A 24,836-nucleotide genomic window follows, 5' to 3' on the forward strand; every position below is an offset into this window, starting at 1 on the left:
GTCTTCTTGCTCCATCAGGTGCTTTGGGTTCCCAAATCATATACTTATGCCAACCAACCAACCAACCAAGCAACCAAGCAGTCACCCAACCAACCAACCAGGCCTCTGTGACCTTTTTTTTTTTTTTTTTTTTTTTTGGTTTTTTGAGACAGGGTTTCCATGTGTAGCTTTGCGCCTTTCCTGGAACTCACTTGGTAGACCAGGTCTACCAGGCTGGCCTCAAACTCACAGAGATCCGCCTGGCTCTGCCTCCCGAGTGCTGGGATTACAGGCGTGCGCCACCACCGCCCAGCAAAGAATCATTATTATTTTATTTTTGGAGTTGATATTTTTTTAAGATTTTATTTATTTATTATGTATACAGTGTTCTGACTGCATACAGGCCAGAAGAGGGCACCAGATCTCATTACAGATGGTTGTGAGCCACCATGTGGTTGCTGGGAATTGAACTCAGGACCTCTGGAAGAACAGCAGGTGCTCTTAACCGCTGAGCCATCTCTCCAGCCCCACCTCTGTGACTTCTTAAAATGCACCACACATCCTTATGAATCCCTCATGAAGTTCATATTACTCAAGGGTCCAAGATATTGCATTGTCCTGGGGAAGTCTATGCAGCCACACAAGGGACATTATATATTATAGGACACTTTCATGTAGTGTCATTTTTAAAAAATGTAAACATACAATAGTCATGTGAAAAATTCATATACATTAAATAACCAAAAATTTTTTGTTCTTTTATGCATTCTTACATTTATATATGATGAACATTATTATGGGGAATAAACACTTCTTCATTCTTCTGACTAGAAGCTCATTGAGCCTCTCTGCCTGACCATACTTATTCCTTTCCAGGGTAGGTAGAGGAGTAGGCTATCTGACTGGGGTAGAAAGAATATGAATTCTTTCATGCATGCTTTTCATGGAGCGATGCTCCTCCACTAGAAGACTGGGAGCACATGGCAATCATTATCTCTGCCACACAACATCATCAATGATTTCTGCTCCCAACATAAGCCTTGCTCCGGTGTTCCTCGAGGCAGATTTGGGGGAGTTGGCAGGAAAGGCCCCCTAACTGCAGAACTTAGCCACATTCTTACATTAAGCTCCACCAATAACAGTAAACCTGAGAGTTTTGTCTTCATCTGTGACAGTTAATCTTCATTGTCATCTTGTCAGGATTTAGCACCAGAAGAGAGACAAATAAGTGGGTTAGTCTGTGAGGGCATTTCCAGAGGGTTTAACTGAGAGAAGGCTCGCTCTAAATATGGTCTTCTATGCCTTGGCCTCCAGTGTCAGACTGACTGAAAATAAGAAAGCAAGCGGCATGCACCAGCATGCCTTTCTCAGGGCTTCCTGACTGTGGATGCCATGTGACCAGCTACCTCAGGCTCTGATAGCCACAGCTAGTGACACCCGTGGCTGTGCTTCTTCCCTGCTGTGACAAGCCTCACACTCTGAGCCCAAATGAACCCTTCCTTCCTAAGTGGCTTTTCTCAGGCATGATGTTATAGCTGCAAGAAAAGTAACTAATCCATCTTCTATAGGATTCCTGTGTATGGTTTCCAATTTTTCTCAGCCCAACAAATAAGTGCTGCTTTCACAGTCAAGAAAATCATGCTCTTTACATTGTAGGTGTCTCTGTGTCCAAAGAACATTATTCATAGATGCCATTTATTAAATATAAGCTCTGAGCTATCTCTGCTAGTTGCTCTATTTGTATCACCATTGAATTTTGACAGTAAGCTGGCATGACTGGTTCTGTTATGATCTTCATTTGTAAGTTAAAAAAAAAAAAAAAAAGAGCAAAGGTTTACAGAGTCTTGAGGTCTGTTTTTCCGTGGAATCTTGACTCCATAGCTGAGGATGCAGGACTGAGCCTGGGTGGGACTGAAACAGAAGATTCTATCTGGATTTGGGAAGCCAGTTACCAAACAGAACAGTGCAAACTGACGTGAAAAACTGCAGAAGCTCTGTCCTCAGAGCCACACACCTCTTCATCACTAATAAAGGCCTGACGCCAATGTCTTATTTTTCAAGCTGACATGTATTTGCTTGTTAAAGTAAGCGCTGCCACCAAGTGCACCCCATAATCTGCTGTTGAAAGAGATTACCCAGGGAGACGAGCCAAAGTAGGTAAGAAAGACACTACTGTGAGAAAACTCTCCCTGGCCCCCAGCGTTGCTTCTCAGTGGCCCACCAGGGTCAAAGTGACTTTCAGTGGCAAAAGGTGAGACATTCAATTAAGTGATATGATCTGCCTTTCTCTTGGCTAAGTGGTTATCAAGAATCCTTCTGTTGGGATTTAGCCGACACCCTGGAGAAGATAGACCATGGCAGGTTCCCAAAGATTGTTTTGTCTTCTATCCAGCTGTTAGTATTAAAATCCAAACTGATGAGTATCTCTTTAGCTGAAAGCCTGGGCAGGAGGTTGCCAGGGGTTACCAGATGCTAAGATTGCATACAGCTGGCTGAATAAGAGATAGTTTTACTATGAAACGCTGTGGTCATAATCCCAATGAAACCATTCTAAGCAACCTGTGTGGTTTGCAGGATAGCACCCCAAAGTTCTCATTAAAAATGCCAGGATAAAACTTTCCCAATAGTATGCCCTATGGTGCCATAATGAAGGATGATGCCTGACTCGGAGCCAGCGATGGGGCTGGTCACTGAAGCTCTAGGCTCAGTCTTACTCGCTGTATACCCTTCGCTTTGTCCATCCCATTTGCTGTCCAGGTTCTGGCAACCCTATTTAAATAAATGACTTCTCTCTCCCTTCTTCAAGGCATCCAGTCCTTGCTGGGTATTGTGTATGGATGAATTACAGGTTCTTCGAACTCCATATGTGCCTTTCTTCTTCTATCTATTCTTCCTTGTGTCTGGCCATCCAAGTCATCTTCCAAAAGTTCAGTTCCAACCTTGTCATCATCTCCCTCGAAACCCGAGCTGATTCTGCACTGTTCATGTAGTAAAAAGTATATTCCTTTAGGACGACATTCTCAGCAGATCTCAGCCTTATTTATTCTTCTTGTACTGTGCAGTTCAGCACTCTTAAACCTTTTTGTTACTGTTCCTCTCGAAATCTTTTTAAAACTTATCATCCCTCATGCAATATTAATATTATAGATATTTTCATCTACCTATGTGTTGTGAATATATCTTTGCTTTATACATAAAAAGAATAAGTTTTGGGGTTGGGGATTTAGCTCAGTGTTAGAGGGCTTGCCTAGCAAGTGCAAGGCCTTGGGTTCGATCCTCAGCTCCACAAAAAAAAAAAAAAAAAAAAAAAAAAAAAAAGAGTAAGTTTTTCCTCCTATTGAAAAATGTGTTCTCTAGGCTGAGTGTGGTGGTACATGCCTATAATCCCAGCACTCAGTAACTGGAGGGAGTAACATCAGATATTCAGGGTCATCTGAAGGCTACACACCTCAGCCACAGGGATTTTGAGACCAGCCTGGCTACATGAAACCTTGTTTCAAAAAGAAAAGAAAATATATGTTGCAGTAAAGCAGATTAAGTACTTACTGGTCCTCATATACACCCCATATTTTTTAGCTCCAAAGTTTGTGCTCAACATGTGGTCATTGATTAAGGGAACTGAGAGAATATGGGAATATCCCTAGAGTGCATTTCTGTGATCTGGCCACTGCTGTCCTTCTTACCTAGAATAGACCCACATGTCTTCTCCCACATCCGTCTGTTTTTCTTCTTGTTCCTCATGTCTTAATCCTCATGTTCCAGCCCCAATACCACCTCCTCTGCACTGGCCCACTTAGCTAAAACTAATTTCTTTTGTTGTGCTCCATGACATTTGAATACTTTCATTATTTTTAATAAATGTATAGATATGTGCACATGAATGCAGGTGCTCAAGGAAATCAGAGACATCAGATCCCCCTGGCACTGGAATTACAGGTGGCTATGAATTGCCCAATGTAGATGCTTAGAACTTGACCTAGATGCTCTGCTTTTAACCTCTAAACCAGCTTTCGAGCCCGAGGGATTATTTTTATTAAGTAATTATACTATTCATGTTAAGTCCTTCACTGGAATGTGAGAAAAGGACTATGGTGGTTAGTGTGTACACAATGGCTTCATGTAACAAGATCCAGAATAATTTAACTGCAATCAGTTCATTGATAAAAACAGGGCAAAACTCCATCACTACCTACATTAGAAAATCAGTATGCCTAATAAATGAATAAAGGAACATGCAAGAATAATTGAACAGTGTGTGCATGACAGATTTCCAAACCACCATCATTAACATGGAGATGACTTATGAAGGAATTCTGTGTTGTACAATATGGATGCATAGAATGGGTCTCCACTTCATGCAGATAATAGACACCCACAAAAAGCTATCTCAAAGGGTAGCTGTCCCAAATGCCATCAGTGATAATCAAGTTAAGTCAAGGGACCAGAGGCAAAACCAGCCATTTTCACTTCATGGCTTGTTTTTCTTTTAAAGGGGTGAAACCCAGTATGGTTTATTTACCACGAAAAGACGGTATGTGTGGACATACCTTGTAAATATTGGTAGCCATTACCATCACATCAGAAAGGGCCAAATTAAGGGTGTTGGGGGCATGCGTGTCCATCGGTCAAAATTGTTTTTATGTAGAGAAGCATGTTTTCTTTTTCTTTTTCTTTTTTTTTTTTTATGTTATCCCAGGATCATATTTATTATTCACTCATAAAAAGAAAATGCACTATAAAGTCACTGATGACTGTTGAACACACTGTATTGTTAGATCATTTAAAACTAGTTACAATCTGTGTAATCCTGCTTAATTGACATTCTGGAAAAAAAAACTACAAATATATTAGGCCGTAGTACTTATCAAGAGTAATATTGATAGGTGGATAATTAAATAAGTGAAGCCAAATGATTATCTTAAAGCCAGAAACATGTTTTCTTGAAAGGCATTTATAATTTTAAAAAAGCACATGGATGCACATCTTAGGAAATATCTGACTTTATTTCATCATGGAATAATTGTCTTTCTAGGAAAAGCAGTTTCTACAGTTGCACAGGATTGCAGCTTGCTCTGGTCACAGGTGCCTTCTAATGCCCTTCGCCTCCCGGCTGCCTGCTAAAATAATGTATGTGGGGCTTTTCATTTGTCGGCTTTCCAAAGTCTGAGAATGGTTTTCTATGAGATAATGGGAGTGTGTTTGTGAGAGCAAAGAATTCCTTTCTAAGGGTAACCTGGTGCCAGTGCTTCCTTGCGTCCTTCTGAGACAATGGTCCTGGAGTAGTCTAGCCTTCCCTGGTCTTTCAAACCCTCCTGCTAACTTTCAGTCTCCTTCCAGCTTTCCTCCTTTTAATCAGGGAAAGACGGGATTAGTTATGAACCGTTTTCCTTCCCAGTCTTTCTACTAGCCAGGCTCAAGTTCTTCCAGCAAACAGTAACTGTCAAGCAAATACTTTGAGGCTAACACTTAAGGGTAAGCCTCACTGAGAGACAGAATTATGTAGGCTTGTTTGCCTAACAAGTCACACAGAGGGTGGGCGGGGGGGGGGGGGGGGGGGAGGAGACGCGGCAAGGCCCGCCCCCCCAAATGCGATTGGCTCTTTCTCCCGATCCAGTCACTCATTTTGCATCTCGGTTGGACAGGTTAAAAGAAACATGTCATTAAGGTGTTGTCAAAAGGAGGCCTATGTGTGTAGGTCGGTCCCTAGGTTTGTGGTTTTAGCTTTTCAAAGGAGCGGAGCTATTATGGGCTATGGGATCAAGTTCGGAAAAACTAGTCTTCTTTATCTTGAAAAATGGCTTTGTAACAGGAGGCGCCAAGGAGCTTAAGTACACATAACTTGCGCACGGGAGGGAAAAATGACGAAAGTTCCTCAGGGGTTTGATTTCAGTTTCCTAAATGAGGAAGAAGCCAGGAAGATCCTCCAGGTACTGGAAAGAAATGAGGAACTCCGAAGGGCAGAGAAGGACAGGATCAGGTAGGAAGCGAACTCCTCTGGGGCTGGGCCTGCATCTCGCTGGTCGCTGGGAACCCAGGGAACCGCTCTGCCTTCCAGGCACCTGCTGGGACCCTGTGCAGTTGCTGCTACCGGGTGGGAAGCCGGGACTTGTGTGGGTCTCCAGATGCCTTCTGGTGCTCTCTCCAGGCTCTCCATCCCCAGCGGAGTTGGCTGTGAGCCCCGGACCCTGCAGGGCGGAGGGAGAACGTAGAGAGTTCTTTGCCTTTCTCGGCGTGTGAGTCCCCACCTGTTCAGGACACCTGGGGTTCAACCTCAGCTGGGAGGGGTTCAGGCGTCTCAGAGGCTCAGGTGCCTCACAGGCCACTAGGGAAAGGGTTTGACCGTGAATTACAGTGAGGCACTCCCGAGAGCTAGATCCTGGCAGCTGCTCCCTCCCAGCCGGAGGCCCAGGGCGGGAGATCCAGGAACTTACCAGTTCCTGAGTGGGTGAATGGGATTTAGACACGTGGGGTAGGCTGCGGTGTGATGATGTAAGGAGGAATTTCTACGGGATTTAACGAAAGACCTTATTAATCAATACAGTGTTAGAGGTGAAGGAAGGATGAGTTACTAGCGAATTAAATTCCGAAGTGATTACCTGGGGTTATAAATCAACCATTTTCTTTTCCCTGCTCGGGTACAGACCCACAGTCTTCTGCCGTGAACTGTGGGAGGAAATCCAAGATATCGCTCAGGCGGCAATGTATGGCATAAACTGGAGTTCAGAGAGTCGGTGAAGTCATCCGGGTTCCCAGTTCCTCCCACGCCCACCCCTCTCTTCCTCACCCCAAAAGAAACCCCTCCAAGAACAAACTACAGTTTGGGGGATGCTTAAATTTAGTCTTTGCGGAAACAGAGACACTTTGCCCAAAGCTCCGTCTTCACTCTTCTCTCCTATATGACTCTGGGTGGCTGGTGACATTTGAAGTTTGAGAATGGAGATCTCACCACATTCTGAGAATCAGGCTCCATCCCCTCCACCCATGTAAACAGTCTGTACTTCTGAAAGTAGTGTATCCGCACCCACCTGTGCATGTCTATACATATGCATATTGGCTGCACAGGTGTCGCCCCATTCCTGGGTGGACCGGAAACCTGCCTAGGGATAGCTTGAAAGCACACACAGTCCTGAGGCTCCTAAATTGTAGTTCTCAGTGTGTGATTGGGAATGCTCCTTGTCTCTTAAGTGAAGGTGGCCATTATGTATGAGGGGAAAGCAAGGACAGAATTAGGAAATAGCGAGAGGGAGGAGAGCTTGCATGTAGGTCTCAACTTGGCCCTTTTTAAATTATAGTCCTGGCAACTCCAGTGGCAGTATTTATACAAACTGGTAGTCTTAGAAATAGTGATACAATTTGTTTTAAATTCCATTCAAGGGAATTTATTTTGTACTGTATTCGAGTTATGTAAGATATGGCAGCTGAAGGAAAATGAGGAAGCATATGTAGGGCCTCTTTCTACTAATTATTCTGGTTGTGTTTATACTGCCTGGGTGTGGTATATGTGTGTGAGGGGGATGCACTTGTGTGTGTGTCTGAACAGTCCTGGAAGCCAGAGGAAGATGGCTAGTGTCTTGCTTTATCACTCTCTGTCTTATTTCTGTGAAACGGGGTCTCTCACTGAACCTAGGCTGGCTGGTGGCCAGCCATCCCCTTCAGTCCTCCTGCTCTGTCCCTCACATCTCTGGGGTTACAAGCATCTGCCATACTTGGCGTTTTCTATCCAAGGTGCTGAGCTCCAAACTCGGGTCTTCATGCTTACAAGTGCTCTTATCCCCTAGCCGTCCCTCCTGCTCCTTCAAAGCAGTTTTAGAGTTGTCTCAACCCCTGCCTTGTGATTTCTCTACCACAATTCATGTCACCCACATCATGACTGTAGGGGAAATGGGTCTATGCATCGATGATGGCAAATGCCGAAAGGTTAGGTGTTAGCGGAAGGCTGCAACACCTCTCCTGGTTTCCCGATGCCTACATCCTGAGTGAAGCACCAAAAGAAAAGAGCCACAGTGCTAGTCCGAAGATCAAACATAGACCTGTTAAACTGTTAAAACACTCATCCAAATAGCTGGAAACATCACCACGGCTGGCATTTCAAAAGACTTCAGGAAAGTAGATGACTGGACCAAATGTCCAAAGCAATGACTTCTGGCACCTGCTTTTCTCCTGCTTACTTCCTGGCTCCCACTGTTGAATACTCATATCTCTGTGGGGTCATCTACCCTGCTCCAGGCCCATGTCCATTCATCTTGGTAGCAGACAGTGGCCTGCAGAAAGGGCCTGGGATAGCATGGAACCCAACTGTCTCTGCTTGTTATCTTAAAAAGGATGATCATTATATTTTCCAAATAAAACTCAGGGTAAGTGACTTATGTAATCCCAGACTATAACTTCAGATAGCTCAAAGGGCCTGTCTGAGAGATGCTGGGGCCTTTACACGTCCTGAGAACCAGCTTCGAGATCTCTTGGGTAGGACAGTAAGGGACTAGATAGGGGGAATTTGGCAAGTTAGCTCTTTTTTTTTCTTTTCTTTTCTTTTTTTCTTTTTTCTTTCTTTTTTTTTTGTTTTTGTTTTTTTTGTTTGTTTGTTTTTGTTTTTTGAGACAGGGTTTCTCTGTGTAACTTCGCGCCTTTCCTGGAACTCACTTTGTAGACCAGGCTGGCCTCGAACTCACAGAGATCCACCTGCCTCTGCCTCCTGAGTGCTGGGATTAAAGGCGTACGCCAACAATGCCCGACAGTAAGTTAGCTCTTTAAGACATGATGGATTCACCTGTATTTCTGATAGGTTTGAGATGTCAACAGACAACTAAAAAGAATTCCTATAGTTAGAAATAGGATGACATTGTTCCACAGAGGCTCAGCTATGGATGTCAAAGCTATAGGAATAGTTGAGGTCCCAATGTAGGGGACAGATGCCCCCCACTCCCCAAGTGTTCTTGGCCAGGCAGAGATGTCCCCTAATCTTCACCAGTACTAGACCTCTTTGGCTCCAGTTTCTGGGAGAGGATTTGCATTTACTATTATAATGTTACTAATATATAGGAAATTTTTAAGGGACCCACCAAGAGTCAAGTTGATGAACAGGCAAAAGAGAGAAGTAGACTTGTATAATCATAGTTGAATATACATAAGCAATAAACAAAAGAGATGGGAAATGTTGAGTTACAATCAGAAAGGAAAGTTAATTTTGAGATACTCATAGTATGCATGTCATTAGTGTCTTAAGTGGATTTCAAACCCTTTCCAAAAGATCTGTTTTTATTATTTTCAATTGTGCATATAATGCATATTAGTGTGTGGATCTGTGCATGTGATTGCAGGTGCCCACAGAAACCCCAAGAGGGCATGGAATTCTCCAGAGATGGAGTTACAGGTAGTTGTAAGCTGCCTGATGTGGGTCCTGGGAAGCAAACTTGGGTCCTCTGCAAAATGAGTATGCATTCTTGACTGCTGAGCCTTCTCTGCAGTCAACTCTAGTGACCAATAGCACAGTTTGGATAACCTTGCCTTTGGCCCAGTTATCCATTTCTTAGATATTTCTCATCAGTAGGAGGCTTAAGTAAGAAGAGATGGCCATAGCAGCCTTTATTAAGTACTGTCTTTTATATAATAATAGTAATTATTGTCATAATAATAACAGCTAACATTTATTAGGCACATACTGTATACTGGCCATTGCACTCAATGTGCTGTACAGATTTAATGAATCTTCCCAATAACCACGTTGGGCATACTTATTAGTTTCTATTTCACAGAGTAAAACTACTTATAAAAGTTGAGTATTTTGTCTAAAGTAAATAGTAGAATCAGAATTGAAATCTAGGTCTATCTTTAAATTATTTTTTCATTAACTATTGAATAATAGTCACAACCATTTTCTGGGACAAGAATTATGATATTTAACAAGGTCAAGACACTTGCCCAGGGTCCTTTAGTTTACAAAGTACAAATCTAAAATGTGATCCAAGATTGATCTGGTTCTAAATAACTTTTATCTTTCCTATATTGAATGTATATGTCTTTATTTGTATATATTTACATCTGTATGGACTTTTTATATATTTGCTTATATTTTCATCCTAAATCTGATCAAGCAGAAATTTTTATTTTTATTTTTTGAAAGCTAACAATAGGGACTAGAGAGTTGGCTCAGTAATTAAGAGCATTGGCTGCTCTTGCAGAGGACCTAGGTTCAATTTCCAGCAGCACATGGTGGCTTACAAACATCTATAACTCCAGTTTCTAGGTATCTGCCTCCTCCTTCTGACCTCCACAGGCACTGTGCATGTAAACAGTGCATACACATACATGCAGCCAAACATTCATACACATAAATTTTTTAAAATTTTTGAAGCAAAAGCAAGTAACAATAATTGTACTGAAGGCTGACGCTTGCTGGGCACCTGCATTTTTCCAAATTCTCGCAATGGTTTTGATCTCCATTCCAACTAGAAGCTTACAGCATCGAGTAGAAAGCTTGAGAGAACACCAGCAAGCCAGGAAGTGTGTGTTTGGTGTGCGTCTGCACAGCATCGCCATGCACTACTTCCTTCCATGCTACAAAAGAATTGAAGTGACCCCCTCACTCCTCCATCTAGTGGTGAAACCTCAGCTGAGACCTATCAGCTTAAAGGCCTTGAGTGTGGACATAGAAAACATAACCACCCTAGGTAGTTATATTGGTTACTTATCACTGTGACCAAAAAGCAGGTTATGCTTGGCATGATTTACTTTGGTCATAGCTGGAGAAGGTAGTGTCCAGGATGACAGAAGGTGTGATGGAGTTCAAGGTTATGGGGACAGGGGTTGTAGTTCCTTATATGTCGGAGAACCGGGACGCTGAGGAAGAAGAATGTTAGTACTCAGCTAACTAGCCTTCTCTTTCCCTTTTATTCAGTCCAGAACCCATCCACGGCATGATGTCTACCACAGCCAGGACCAGCCTTGTGCCCTTAGTTAACCCTCTCTGGAAACACCCCCACAGACACACCTAAAGGCATGCCTCACAAATACCCCAGTGATTTCTTCTTCTTTTTTTTTTTTTTTTTTTTTTTTTTTTGTAGGTTCCCTGGGTGAGAATCTCTGAGTCTTACTGGCCAGCTAGTGAGTTCCAGGTTCAGTGACAGACCTTGCCAAAATAAATAGACAGACAGACAGACGATGGACAGAATGACAGATAAGATAGAGAAGGAATTGAGGAAAACAGTCAAGTTCAGCAGACACATCCAGCCAATACTTACATATACACACTAAAAATGCATATTGCACATTTTAACATCATTGTCTTGATTTTTATGTATTTATTTGGAGGGGTAGCAGGTGAATGTCATAGTACATGTGTGGAAGTCAGAGGACAATATGCAGAAGTCAGCTCTCTCAGCCCACCAAGTAGTTCTTGTGGATCAAACTCAGGTTGTCAGGCTTGGGGGCAGACACCTTTACCCAATGAGCTATCTCTCTGGCCCTATATGCATTTAAAGTTCTGAGACTGTTTATTTATGCATGTGTCTGTGCTCCAGTACTTGTGTGAAAGTCAGGGGACAACTTGTAGGAGCTGGTTCTCTCCAGGGGATGGTCTCTGGCTGTCACACTTGGGGACAAGTATATTTTCCAGCTGAGCCATCTCACTGGCCCTCTATATATACATTTCATAAGGCTATACTCCAAACTGTTGAAATAGTTACCTCTTAGGAATGATATTTAGTTTCCTATCCACCTTGCTTTTTTTGTTTGTTTTTTGCTTTTTTTGTTTTTGAGACACGGTTTCTCTGTGTGGCTTTGCGCCTTTCCTGGAACTCACTTGGTAGCCCAGGCTGGCCTCGAACTCACAGGGATCCGCCTGCCTCTGCCTCTGGAGTGCTAAGATTAAAGGCATGCGCCACCACCACCCAGCTTTCCACCTTGCTTTTGAGGTCTCTCTTGTTACTTCTGCTGCTTATATGCCAGGCTAGCTGGCCCAGGAACTTCTGCTCTCTCTGCCTCCCATTTCCCATGGCAGTGCTGAGCTCACAGGTACAAGCTGCTCATTCGGCTTTTCTGTGGATTCCAGAAATTCAGGCTTGAAGGGCTTTTATCCACTGAGCCATTTCCCAGCTTTTTATTTATTTTTGAGGAAGGATCCCCTTCTATATCCCAGATTGGCCTGTTTTTACAAGGAGTGGACTTGGTAGATACTATTCTTGAATTCATATAATATTTTCTAAGTTATTTTCCCTAATAGCTGTAACATACTGCATTTCTATTAATAGAATATGAGAGCTCCAGATTTTGTCTTAGTTATTCAGGATACTATAATAAAATGAATACTTTAGATTGGATAATCTATAAACATAAGAGGTTTATTGTCCACAGGTCTGAAGCTGGGAAGTCTAACACTGGATAGCAAATGTTTTCAATGTTTTTATTTTACCCTGACTCGTAAGTTTGTGGTGTTACCATTTTCTATTTTGCATTTCCTAATGACTAATGATGGTAAACATTTTTGTGTATTTATCTGCCTTTCGTCTATTCTCTTTGATGTCTATTCAAATCTTTTGCAGATTTTTATGCTGTTCATTTTCTTACTGTTGATTCTTTTAAATTTTTTTTATATAGTCTGGACACCATCCTTTGTGGAATACAGGGTTTTACAAGCATTTTCCTCCTGACTGTAGTTTGTTTTAGCATCTTTGTAGAACAAAGGAATTGGTTTTGGTGAAATCCAATATACAAAGTTTTCTCTTGTGAATTGTGCTTTTGGTAGCCTTCTGCGAACACTTGCCAGACACAAGAGCACAGAAATCTTTCTCCTACGGTTTAAAGGGATTTCCTTTTGAGTTTTATGTCTTAGATGGTTCCATCTTGAAGTATCTTCATGCATAGTGTGCGGTTTAGTTTGGTCTATATTTCCTGACTATGGATGCCCAGTTATCCCAATATATTTCTTAGAAAGCCCCTCCTCTACTGACCTGCTTCTATGCTTTTGTAAATATACATATTGGTTTGTGTTTGTGGACTCTGTCCTATTTTATTAACTATATGCTCTTTCCTTAATAAATACTACATTTGATTTTCATGGCTTTATAAATACTACTTGTATTTTACTTTATAAATACTAGTTGATTTCCATGGCTTTATAGTAAATCTTAACAGCAAAATTATAAAAATAATTATTGCCTATTAAGTTCCTTTACTTTTCTGTATCAGAGTCTTAGATTTACCTGTATGTTATTAGTGCAAATCCACACTAAGGATCTTATGTCCCAACATTCTACTAAACTCACGTGGAGGTGGTTTGTTTCTTGCGGGTATGGCCTTTTTCCTTCTTGCCTAATATTAGTTAGGGCTTCCAACTTGGCGTTGAGCATGGCTGCAGAGCTATACATCCTGACCTTGACTCAGAGCCTTCAGTCTTTCAGCTTAAGTGTGACATTGGTTATGCTTTTCTGATAGACGCTCTGCATCAGATTTTACTTCTTGATGCTGAGAGTTTTGATCAAATGCTCTGGAGACACTAGTTAATGCATCATGTGGTTTTGCATCTTTAGACTTGATATGGTGTTTACAGTAACCACCTTTAAAATACCAATACGTTGCTGTTGCAGAATGAACTGTGTTTTTTAAAATGCATGCTGGTCTAACCTCCAGTCCTCAGTGAGGCCTTTGGAGAGAGGGCTTTCCCATAGGTAGATGACTGAAAATGGGATCACTGAGAGGAATCCTACTGTAAGGATGCTGATGTTCTCATTTAAAAAAAAATCTAGACACATGAGCAGGCATAAGAGAGAAACCACACGCAGACTGCCATTACAGTTACAGAGGAGAAGAATGGACGGGAACAGGGGTGGTTATTGTCTGTCACCTTTGGAGAAAGCAGGGCCCTGCCCACATTGATCTTGACCTCCAGAACTGTAGGACCATAAATCCATCGACAGCCACACAGTTTCTTTGTTAGGATACTTGTTGCAGTACATTCTTTCCAGCAGGCTAGCACACAGGCACATTCTCCAGGTAAGCCCCATTGGTCAAGGGTGTATTGCTGTTATACTTAAAATTTGGTTTCCTAATGTTTCCTTGGGGGTTTTGGCATCTGGATTGGTGGAAGATACTGATATACTATCTTTTATATATCCTGTTGCTTTGCTTTATTTTTGGGACAGCCTTATGTGCAGCCCAGGCTATCCTCATACTTTGTAGCCCAGGCTGGCCTCAAACTTCTGATCCTCCTCACTCATTTCCCAAGCATTGGGATACAGGCATGAACCACTGTGCCATGCTAATGATTTACAACTGTTTTTGTTGTTGTTTGTTTTTGTTCATTTGTTCGAGGGGTTTGGTAGGGGGGTTGTTTTGTTTTTTTATGACAAGATTTCTCTATGTAGCTTTGGAGCCTGTCCTGAAACTTGCTTTGTAGACCAGGCTGGCCTTGAACTCACAGAGATCTGGCCGTCTCTGCCTCTGGAGTGCTGAGACTAAAGGCATGCGCCACCACCGCCCAGCTGATTTTTGTTCTAATGTTGACTAAATCTGTCTTGGTTATGGATTCTTTTCTCTTCTAGTCCTGTAGCTTCTTCTATAAGCATTTGGTAAAAAGTCCTAAGCATAGAGTTTTGTTTCCTCAAAGGTTTTAATTATAAATTACATTTCTTTAATAATACTGTGCTTTTCCAGCTAGACTACCCTGCATGAGTTGTATTGTTCATGATTTTGGAGAAATTAGTCCATTTTGCCTAAATTATCACATTTATGTATATAAGGTTGCTATAGTGTGTTTCTTAGAGGCTACATTAATAGTGTCTTTTTTTGACATACTGACAATATCTATCATTACATGAATGCATTTATTTAGGTTTAGCATTTTGTTTCCTATTGGTTATTTTTTTTATTCCCCGTTTTCTCCTTTCTTGTCGCAACATTAAAACATTTTAAATATTTATTTATTTATTATATGTGGAAGGGGAGTGCACATGTGGCATAGTGTCAGAGAACAACTTGAATAAGCTGGTTCCCTGTGGGTCCCAAGGATCAAACTCAGGTCCTCAGGCTTGGTGGCAATTGCCTTCATCTGCTAACCCTTCTCACTGGCCCCCTAGCAGCATTTTAAAGTATTCTTTTCAATTTTTTTTCTAAAGTTTTTACTGTCTATCTGTGTATAATTTTTGGTGGTTGCTCTGGGAATACGCAGACACACATCTTTTCACAGGTAACTAACTTATAATCACTATTTTCCTGGGGTTACAGGCAGGTGATACCATGCCTGGGTCCTCTTTTATGCTATCTAACTCCTGGAGCTCCCTCTCAGTCCTAGGTCTTCTTGTAAGATGCGCACGCGGGGGTGTGTGGGGGAATCAAAGCTGGGACCGAAAGTTGCCACATCTCAGAACCGCAGCTGCTCCAATCAGAGCAGTTTCCCGTCCCTCTGTGATTTAGCAGTGTGCATGCTTGCTGCCCCTGCCCTTGCTGCCAGAAGACCCCTTTCTTGCACCTCATGTCCAAACTAGAGCCATCTTCTGGACATCTCGGGCTCATTCCCGTCCCTCCTCCGGGAATCGTTTGGATTCCAACCGAAAACCAGACACTACTCTGTTTATATGGTAGTGAATTGGCCACGTGGCGACAAAAAGAACCCATTGGGGAAAGTGAGGGTGAGCCAGAAGATGGCAGTACATGGAACCTGTACCACAGAGGCTCCAGAAGCCAAAACATGCTGGAAAGTGGTTCTTCTCAAGTAATGGGGGGAAAAAATAGATTTCTGATTTGTTGTGTTAGCCAATTTCAAACTAGCAATAGTTAAACAACCAGCTTGTAAAATCCCTGAATATTTAATAATGAGAGCCAGTGCAAGCCAGCTCTAAAACTCATTGTTTAGAGGCACAAGAGGACTGGGTGGTGTTCTCTAAGCCTCTAGGTCCTGCAAAAGAAACAGGAACCATGGCGGGTGTGACCCAGGATTTGGAGTTGGTCGTTGGTAGAAATTCCCTCGTAAGTCAGTCAAGAGAAGGGAGCAAACCCCTGCCTTTCCTCTTCCCTCCTAACCTATCAGTTCCTGCAGGACCACAGTTGGAAGCAGAGGACAGGTGTCGCCTCCCAGGAGCTCATGTCCACCCCTTCCTCCCTTCCTCCGCTTTGCCTCTCCTCCGTTGCCCTTTAGAGTCTCCTTCTCACATTCACGTTCGCTACCCCGCCTGAAAGCTCCCTCCCGGGAACTTCCTCATATGTAACGCTGCTGTCCACTCGCGTCCTCTGCCCTTTGCTCTTTCCCTACGCGATGCACTTTGGGAGTTGCCCTATTGGGCTGTGGCTTCCACAGCCGGCTGCTTCTCTTGCTCTCTTCTGGGTGGAGAGTCCCTGTGGACTTGCCCTCTTCTGGGTGGAACAGGGACTGTGACCAGGCACTATCATACATGCAAAAGTCAAGAGTTTTGAGCGTAGACTCAGGGCACCTTTGGTACTGGAGGCTCTGGGTCTGAAACTGAATTGAAGGACTTAAAACTGGGACACCTCCAGGCACAGACTGCTCACTGCCCATACCTCCTTCTCCCAGGATGCCTTTGACTGTGTGTCCTCCAACTGGCTGATTCTCCTTGGTTCAGATTCTGGGTGAGGGTCACAACTGTCATGCCAGTCCCTGACATCCCTAGTCGGCTGCTCTGAGTGAGGCCAAGCACGTTCTCTGAAGTCCCTCCTGAGTGAAGCTTGGTGCTTCCTGTTAAGCAGAGGCTGTAGACCACTGGGTTCAGCTGAAGTGATGCAATGTTGTTATGGTGGACACAAGACTTGCCTATCTAAGGGGACTTGCTGTGTGCACGCCTTCCCCGTGTTCACTCAGCTACTCCTCCCTGTCTGTCTACCTACACATCAAGGCCATTGACACATCTGCTGGGTATGTTTGGCATCTATGATGACATGTCTTAGGCCATGGTGATTCTTAGCTGTGGCTGAAATGACAATGATTTCAAAAACTCTCAAAACAGCCAATGCTAGGCCCCACCTCAGTATTAACTTCCTTCCTTCCTTCCTTCCTCCCTCCCTTCCTTCCTTCCTTCCTTCCTTCCTTCCTGTCTTTCTTTTTCTTCTCTTCTTCCTTTCTTCTTTATTTAGTATCTTAGGTTCGAGGGTTCCACTTGCCATGGATGTGACACTCAGTTCATGAGGAAACCACAGAGTCTTGGAATGTAAATTCTTATTAGAGAGGCTGAGGTTCCAAGGAGCCTACTGGAAGCTTCAAGGACCCAGCACGCCCTGTGTGCTGGGCTTTCATCAGGAGCAACTACGTGCAAAGATACTATACAATCATCAAACCATGTTTATAAGGAACAGAAAGTTTTGCTTAGTAGGTCACTGGGGAGAACAAAGTAGGAATAGAAACATATAGAAATATAAGAATCCCTTACACCTCAAGAAAAGCCCATTCCAGCTCATGGAAAGCCTGTAGCAGAGACCAGTTCCTTCTATCCTTAGCTTGTTGAGGCTCAGGATATTCCTAGGTGCAGAATGTGTTTCTCAGACAAGGCTGTAACAACATCACTTATTCTTTGACAGTTTCTTCCATGTATAAAAAGTATCTTGATCCTGTCCACCCCTGCCCTACCTCCTCCTGGACACAAAACAACACAGCCTCCTCCCTCATGCATGCTCCCCTGAATACGGGAGTCTAATTAGTGCCACCAGCTGGGACATGGGCTGATATTGTAGGTTTGCTCTTGTGCAGGTCTTACGTGGATAACCACAGCTGTAGTACACTCATCAGTGCAACAGACAGGTTGTATCAACAATGTATCATCCACAGCATGTTTTCCCATACTCTAATTCTCTCCTTCCCCTTTTCGGGCTTCTGTTAGCCTTTGAGAGGGGGTGGTATAGATGTCCTAGTTATGACCATGCACTCAGCCTTCCCTTATTCTCAGCTCTTTGCTAATCTTTATTGCTGCCCACAGCAGAAAGAGGCTTCTCTGGCCAAGGCTGTGGACAGAGCTAATCTATGAATCTAACCTTAAGTATTTAGAAGGCAAAACTTCTAATAAGTCCATTTACCAAAACAATAGTCACAGCTCCCCCGGGGCCTATGCCCTCCTGACCTCCTGACCATGGGGTTTCAATCAGGTTTACAGTGACAGGCATGTGGAGCAGACTTTTTTAAAGCTCCTCAGATGAGGTTAATGCATGCTAAGGGATCTGACAGACCTCCTGGACACTTGGATCATGTACTTCTTGCCCCATCTTTCCTACACTTCACTCCTTTGTATGAGTTGAGACATAAGATAAATTGCTAAACGGTCTTATTAATAAAAACCTGGAGCCAGATATTAGGGTGAAAACTGGGAGATCAGAGAAATAGGACAAGCCACAGCCAACCTCACCTCACCGACAGCACAGTCTCCAAAGAGACCTACTTCCTGTCTACCCACACCTAAATGCCTTTCTGTCCCTGCAATCTCACTTCCTCTCTCTGCCCAGCTACTTCACTTCCTCTTCCTGACCAGCTCTGTCACTTCCTGTCTGTCTGTACAGACCTCCAGACCTTTATGGTTAACTAGTATTGGAATTTAAGATGTGTGCCACCACGCCTGGCTCTGTTCCCAATGTGACCTTGAACTCACAGAGATCTGGATAGCTCTCTGCCTCCTGAGTGATAGGATTAAAGGCGTGTGCTACCATTGCCTGGTTTCTATGTTTAATATAGTGGCTGGCTTTTCCTCTGATCTTCAGATAAGCTTTATTGGGGTGCACAAATAAAATATCACCATATTGGGAGACTGCTAATATTTCAGGAAATCCTGTGCTTGGGAGGGAAAAGCCTGGGGTCCTGGCATGGGCCAGTTGAGAGGACTATGCCTGCTGCAAACATAATGAACTTTGTTTCTGGTATTTTCTGACTTATAATTTCTTGACTGGATCAAAGTTACCTTCTGCCCCCAGAGCTGTTTAGTAAGGCAACTGGGAGAATCGCCTTTTATTTTCATAGTTTTTATATATCCCTCCCTGCCCAGGAGCGGTTACTTACTGTACACACAAAGGATGTGGTGGCCACAATCTCCTTAGAGCCTGGCCCTAAGAACTGACTTCCTTAGGCCCACTAGGGGATATAGAAGTTCTTCACTTTGGCTGTTGAGTGGTTGGGTTCAGTTCCTATTCTTAAATGGCTGCTGTGTATTTGTCTGTGGCTCTCTTCTCCCAAATGCCATGAAGATGTATAAAAACTGACTTTAGGGGTTGTGTAAATAAGAGGGTAGTTTCCAGTTGTCAGCTGGATTATACATAACATTTATACTTGAGCTTGTATTTATGTTGCGTGACTTCCCTGGGGTGATGTGGACAACATCTACTAGGCCCAGATAAAGCACTAACAACCAATCAAAGAAACAGTCCCAGAGAGGTCTAGCTTACTGAACCAGTGAGTTAGCAGGACTCTGGATGTGGAGTTAGCTACAGAATGTGGATGGCTAAAGGCAGCTGCATCACTGAAAAGCCCACACCAGGATGAGTAGTCAGCAGGAAAGCTGCATCCCCAGAACTCTTTGAATGGCATGCTTGACTGCGCTGGGTTGGTCTCCTCTCCCTGGCAGCTGTTACTGTCAGTATAACCTTAGGAAGGCCCCTTGTGGTCTTGCAAGTTTTAGGAGCTTCCTGGGCTTATGAATTTCATTTACTTCGAGAGTCTTAAAGGACTAGGAAGAACAAGGTTACACAACTTAGAAGTTCCTCTGCAGGACCAGGAGCCATGCAAGGTCTCTTCTTGCCGGGAGTTGTCCCTAAGTAGTTATAGGTGTTTTAGTCCCTACTGTATAAAACAATATACTCCTATGTGTGTGGGAGGGGGTTGGCAATGGCCCTATACTCCACTAGGGAGTGTGTAAATAAGAGCATGGCCAACCCTTCAGTGTTGTCAAGCAATCTCCCTACCCACCCACCACAGTCCATTCTTACTGTAGGCCGCTGTATAGCATTGGCTCCAGAGAAGGCAACTGGAGAGGCCAAAAAATTAGGTTATGTCTCTCCACAGCTGGTGAATTACCTAGCCTCTGCCATCCAGGCAGATGTCTTTAAACATTTACGAGTAACATATCCCCTCCAGGTTAGCTGCCTCTACCTTCAAAGCCAGGGCAGATCCCACCTTCTCCAGGTTCTGTTGACCTCTGCTTCTAGCTCCCTCCCAGCTTTCTTCTGACTTCCTCGTATGCTGACATGTAACACTTCTGTGCTTTTGAGGGGAGGCTACTGGGATAAACCAATACATAAATGTACTTTGTACATGTGTGTGTGTGTGCATGTGTGTGGAGGTCAGAAGCTAACATCAGAAACTTTCCTCAATCACTTTCCACATCATCATCATTATTATTATTATTATTATTATTATTATTATTATTATTATTTTAACTGGAGCTGAGGACCAAACCCAGGGCCTTGCGCTTGCCTAGCAAGCACACTACCACTGAGCTAAATCCCCAACCCCCCACATTATTTTCTTAAGTGAACCTGGAGCTTGTCCATTCAGCTAGACTGCCTGGCCAGTTTGCTTTGGGATCCCCCACCTTCATCCTCTAAGCACTGGGATTTACTGGTGGGCTGCCATGCCTACCCAGCATTTGCCTGCAACCTGGGGATTCAAACTCTGGCCTCATGCCTGCATGGCAAAGCCTTTAATGGCTCAACTATCTCCCTAGCCTATGTAATTTTTTATTAAAACAATTTACACATATCTAAAAACTAATTTTGCAAATAGTGTAAATACTTCAATTTCCAAACAGTGGCCCCTCGAAATAAAACAGAGATTGTTTTAATTGATGTTCATGTGTGTATGCTTGTGTGTGTTACACTCATTGGAGGCTAGAGATTAATGTTTCTTAGCCATTCACCTGGTGTTTGAGGCAGTCTCTTGCTGGCCGGGATCTGAATCGGCTAAGCCCCAGGGACCCGTCTGTCTCTGCCTCCCCAGGACTGAGATTATAAGTGTATGCCACTGTGCCTGGCTTTTTAAATATGAGTTCTTGGGGAATCAAATTTGGTTCTTCGTGGATGCAAGGCAAGCACTCTACTGACTGAACTTTCTTCTGAAGCTTAGGGGTGGTTTTATGATGTAGGTGATACCAATTCCCTCTGCCTCCCGCTCACTGACTGCATATCTGACTGCAGGCACCCATTGGTGAAGCAGCCTCCTACAGTAGAGAACTGTATCGCCATGTCAGGAGGTAACCCAGAGCCTGTCTCCTTCTTTGCCTTAGACTCTTTCTTCCCAGGAGGCAGGAGTTTGGCAACCATCAACATTACGGCTCCTTTCAGAACTGGCAGGGGTGACTAGCACCTCTATTTGGCCATTATGGCAATTATCTTTGGAACCTGTCACAGATTTGGGGGTTCAAGTTCCTCTTCTTAGTGCTTCCTAGCACCAGAGGACAGAGGGTGGGGAGCGCTGTTCCTCCCTTTGACGACAGCATTATGGGATGGATTTTTTGCATCAGAATTCAGTAACAGCAGCAGCAGCCAGCACACACTCTGTCAGCAGGTGTAGCTGAGCTCTTACTATGTTCCTTGTTGCAGAGATACAAAACTCCTCTTTCCAAATAGTGGGAATGCAGGATTTGATTACCATATAGTCAGTATTCAATATCCATGGGGGATTGGGACCAGCACCTCCCCCAGCAGATGCCAAAATCCCCAGATACTGAAGTTCCTTATTTAAAATGATTCAGTGTTTACGTACAACCTGTGGGCCACCCTACTTTAAGCCACCTTTTGATTACTTATAAAACTTAACCCAGCTATGAAAACTATTAAACTATATTGTCTAAGGAATGATGACTAAAAAGTTTTTGTATTTCATACAGATTTAATGTGATTTTCAAATATCGTTAATTCATTGTTTTCTTTTGTATTCATGGGTGTAGAACCAACCCAGGAATAGGGAGAACCAACTGTATATTTACTACTATCTACTATGTGGTAAATGACCACAGTTGTGTACAGGAGTCCAGAGGTCATTGACTACCATGCTGGAGGAGATGATGTCTGAACTGAGTCTGGAGAGAGATGAGGGGTGGGTAGAGGCAGGAAGGGTCTTGGGCATACAATGAGTCACGCTGGCAAGACTCAGCTGTGTGGAAAACCACAGTGAGGTGCAGCCAGAATGCAGAGGGCAGGTCACCAGAATACAAAGTAAGAGGCAAGTTAGGAGGCAGAGATGGGTCATGGAAGACCCCTGTGCCATGCCAAGAACCCTTGGCTTGATGAAGCAGAAGACAAGGAGGAACCATGGTCATATTTAGAGCAACAGAATAATGAAGTCGAAGTTTCTTTGTAGGTAGATAGCACTGGGTCCAGTCTGGATTAAGGAGAATTCTATACAAAAGTTTACTGTCCTCATGTGTCAGGAACTTATTCACCAATACTGTAATGCTGGGAGGTAGGACCCTATGGAGGTTAACTGGGTCATAAGGGCTATGTCCCTCTGAATAGACTATCATTATTGAGGAGAGGGACTTGGTCTCAAAGTAAGTTTGGGGGATGGAGATGTAGTTCAGTTGGTAGAGTGCCTGCCTAACATGCATGATGCCCTGGGTTCCATCCCAGCACTACATAAACCAGGAACATTGGCATACACCTATAATGCCAATAGTCAGAAGATAGATGTGGGAAGACCATTAATTCAAGGTCGTTCTTGGTTACATAGCAAGTTGATATCAGCCTGGAATACACAGACACCCCCCCCCCACACACACACACACGGTAAACTGGACTTCTCTGGTCTGCTTGCTCTCTCATGCTCTCTCCTTGCTCCTCTGCCCTCTGCCATGGGACAACACAAAGCACCAGGGCCCCTGCTGGATGCTGATGCACTGCACTGCACTTGGACTTCCCAGCCACTAAAACTATGAGAAATAAATCTCCCATCTGTAGCACTCTGTTATAGCAACACAAAATGGAGCAAGACAGAGGTCTTGACTAGGAATTAAGTGAAGGGAAGAGAATCAAGAAATACTGAAAAGTTAAATTGCAGGACTTGTCTGAAGGAAAACTGGGAAAGGGGATTGTGGGTAAACAAAGGTTTCAGGCTTTGATGAGGCTTTGGGGTCCAGCTCCCTGTTTACATTGAATCTAGTGGGCCCAAACAGACTGCACACTTTGAGGCCAAGGACGGCTAGCAAAGCTGCATTCCGGTGGCCATCTCTCTGAAATATTTAGACATTACTTCTTGGCAGTTGAGATCAGGTCTCGGACCTGTGGGCCAGGACAGGAGGTGAGGTGAAGGGTGGACTCATTTCCAGTGTTCTGGCAAGGAGTCTGGAACTGTCCCCCAGCTCCAGATGGCCTGGGAGGGAATCTGAACGCAGGCACCAGCACTAGAGGAGGGGACAGAAGCCATCACAAGTACAAGCCATGAGGAACAGCCTGTCAAACAGCAGGTGACCGGCCAGCCAGGGGGACACACAGCTCCTTTCATTCCCTCTCCTTTGGCCTTGGGCTTCAGTGGGAAGATTTTTTCTTTCTTCTTCTTCTTTTTTTTTTTCTCTAAGCAAAATAATTATGACCAGCTAATTGAGACAGCCCCCTTCAAATAAAACATGACAAAAGCCCAGGACTCTTTATCCCCACCATTTGTCATCCCTAACAAGCAACAAGCTTCCCTTCCAACAGCTCTGTCCCGTTCCACACAGGATGGACAGAAATGTAGTTCACCTCCAGGGCGTGGGAAATCCCCCACCTCAATATATCCTGCTCCCCAGCTCAGGGCACCGAAGATGTCTCTTGAAGTTCATGCAGAGTCACTGAGGGGAGAGGCAAAACGGCCAGTCTGTGTGCACCCCAGCACCAGCCAGGTAGGTGGCCATTCACCTGCATGAAGCCCTCAGAGCGTTCTGGCCCGTGACTCCAGACTTAGCTTAAATATATTGAATGCGCACCTCAGGCGTCAAAGCAGCCAGGCTAAGAATGAGATTCAGCAGACTTGGTGAGGAGGAGATACCTACTTCAAGTTCATGAGCATGTGCATTTGCCTAACTTAGCCCCAGAGTTTTATGGAATCAGGATGAGCAGCATTGTTACTCATTAAGATAGGAGATCCTTGGCAAATATTTTGAGACCTATTATTTGCTTAAGGTATGCAACTTGATATTGTTAATGCAAAATCCAGGGCCCAAGAAATGTATAATGGATTTGGAAGGACAGCACTTATTAATTTAAATAGTTTCTCTTTCTCCCTCCCTCCCTCCCTTCCTTCCTCCCTCCCTTCCTTCCTTCCTTCCTTCCTTCCTTCCTTCCTTCCTTGTTTTTACCTCACTCTGTAACCCAGGCTATTCTAGAACTCATGGTATGTCCCAGGCTACTTTTAAAAGTCTAATGATGCTCTGCCCTTTGACAATTTATATACTACTGGACTGCTCATGACTGGTGCATGGTACAGATTGTGGTGCAGTGGAGACAGAGAACCATGGATGGGAACTAAGCTTATCGGGAAACCTGTTGCAAAGAGGCTGGCCATGCAGGCTCAGCTATGGTGTGGATACGTGGAACGTGGTTGGAGAAATGATTGCTAATTAGGGCTTGTCAGGTCATTGCAGGCTCCGCTCTGGTGTGTATATGCACAGTTGCAGAAAATGAGTTCTAATTTTGGTTTGTTGCTCTTCCACTGAATGGAATATCACACTTATCAAAGTTTGACTCATAGTTGGAATATGTAATCTTCACTTCAGAAAAACTATTCATGTTCCTATTGGAAACTGAGGCCCTAAACAAAAGACTTGGTGCTTGCTCTGTGGTAGCTGCTGTCACCACTAATCTAGAGCCTCTGTCCTACCCATCCTCTTCCCCGTTCCCAGCATTCCTAGTCACCTTCAGTGACCGCTGTTGCATGTTCACTGCTTTTAACAACCCGGCACATACAAAGA

General features: G+C 43.8%; 1 protein-coding gene across 1 annotated transcript in view; it reads left to right on the forward strand.

Annotated features, from left to right (window-relative positions):
• Window positions 1-5,658: 5,658 nt before the first annotated feature.
• Exph5 (exophilin 5) overlaps window positions 5,659-24,836 on the forward strand; it is a 76,587-nt gene continuing 57,409 nt past the window's right edge. Inside the window, exon 1 of the mRNA XM_036193702.1 lies at window positions 5,659-5,956. Coding sequence (XP_036049595.1) covers window positions 5,838-5,956 — 119 coding nt within the window. The 5' untranslated portion in view covers window positions 5,659-5,837. The remainder of the gene's footprint in view (window positions 5,957-24,836) is intronic.

Source organism: Onychomys torridus, chromosome 7, assembly GCF_903995425.1.
Source record: "Onychomys torridus chromosome 7, mOncTor1.1, whole genome shotgun sequence".
Taxonomy (NCBI): Eukaryota; Metazoa; Chordata; class Mammalia; order Rodentia; family Cricetidae; genus Onychomys; species Onychomys torridus.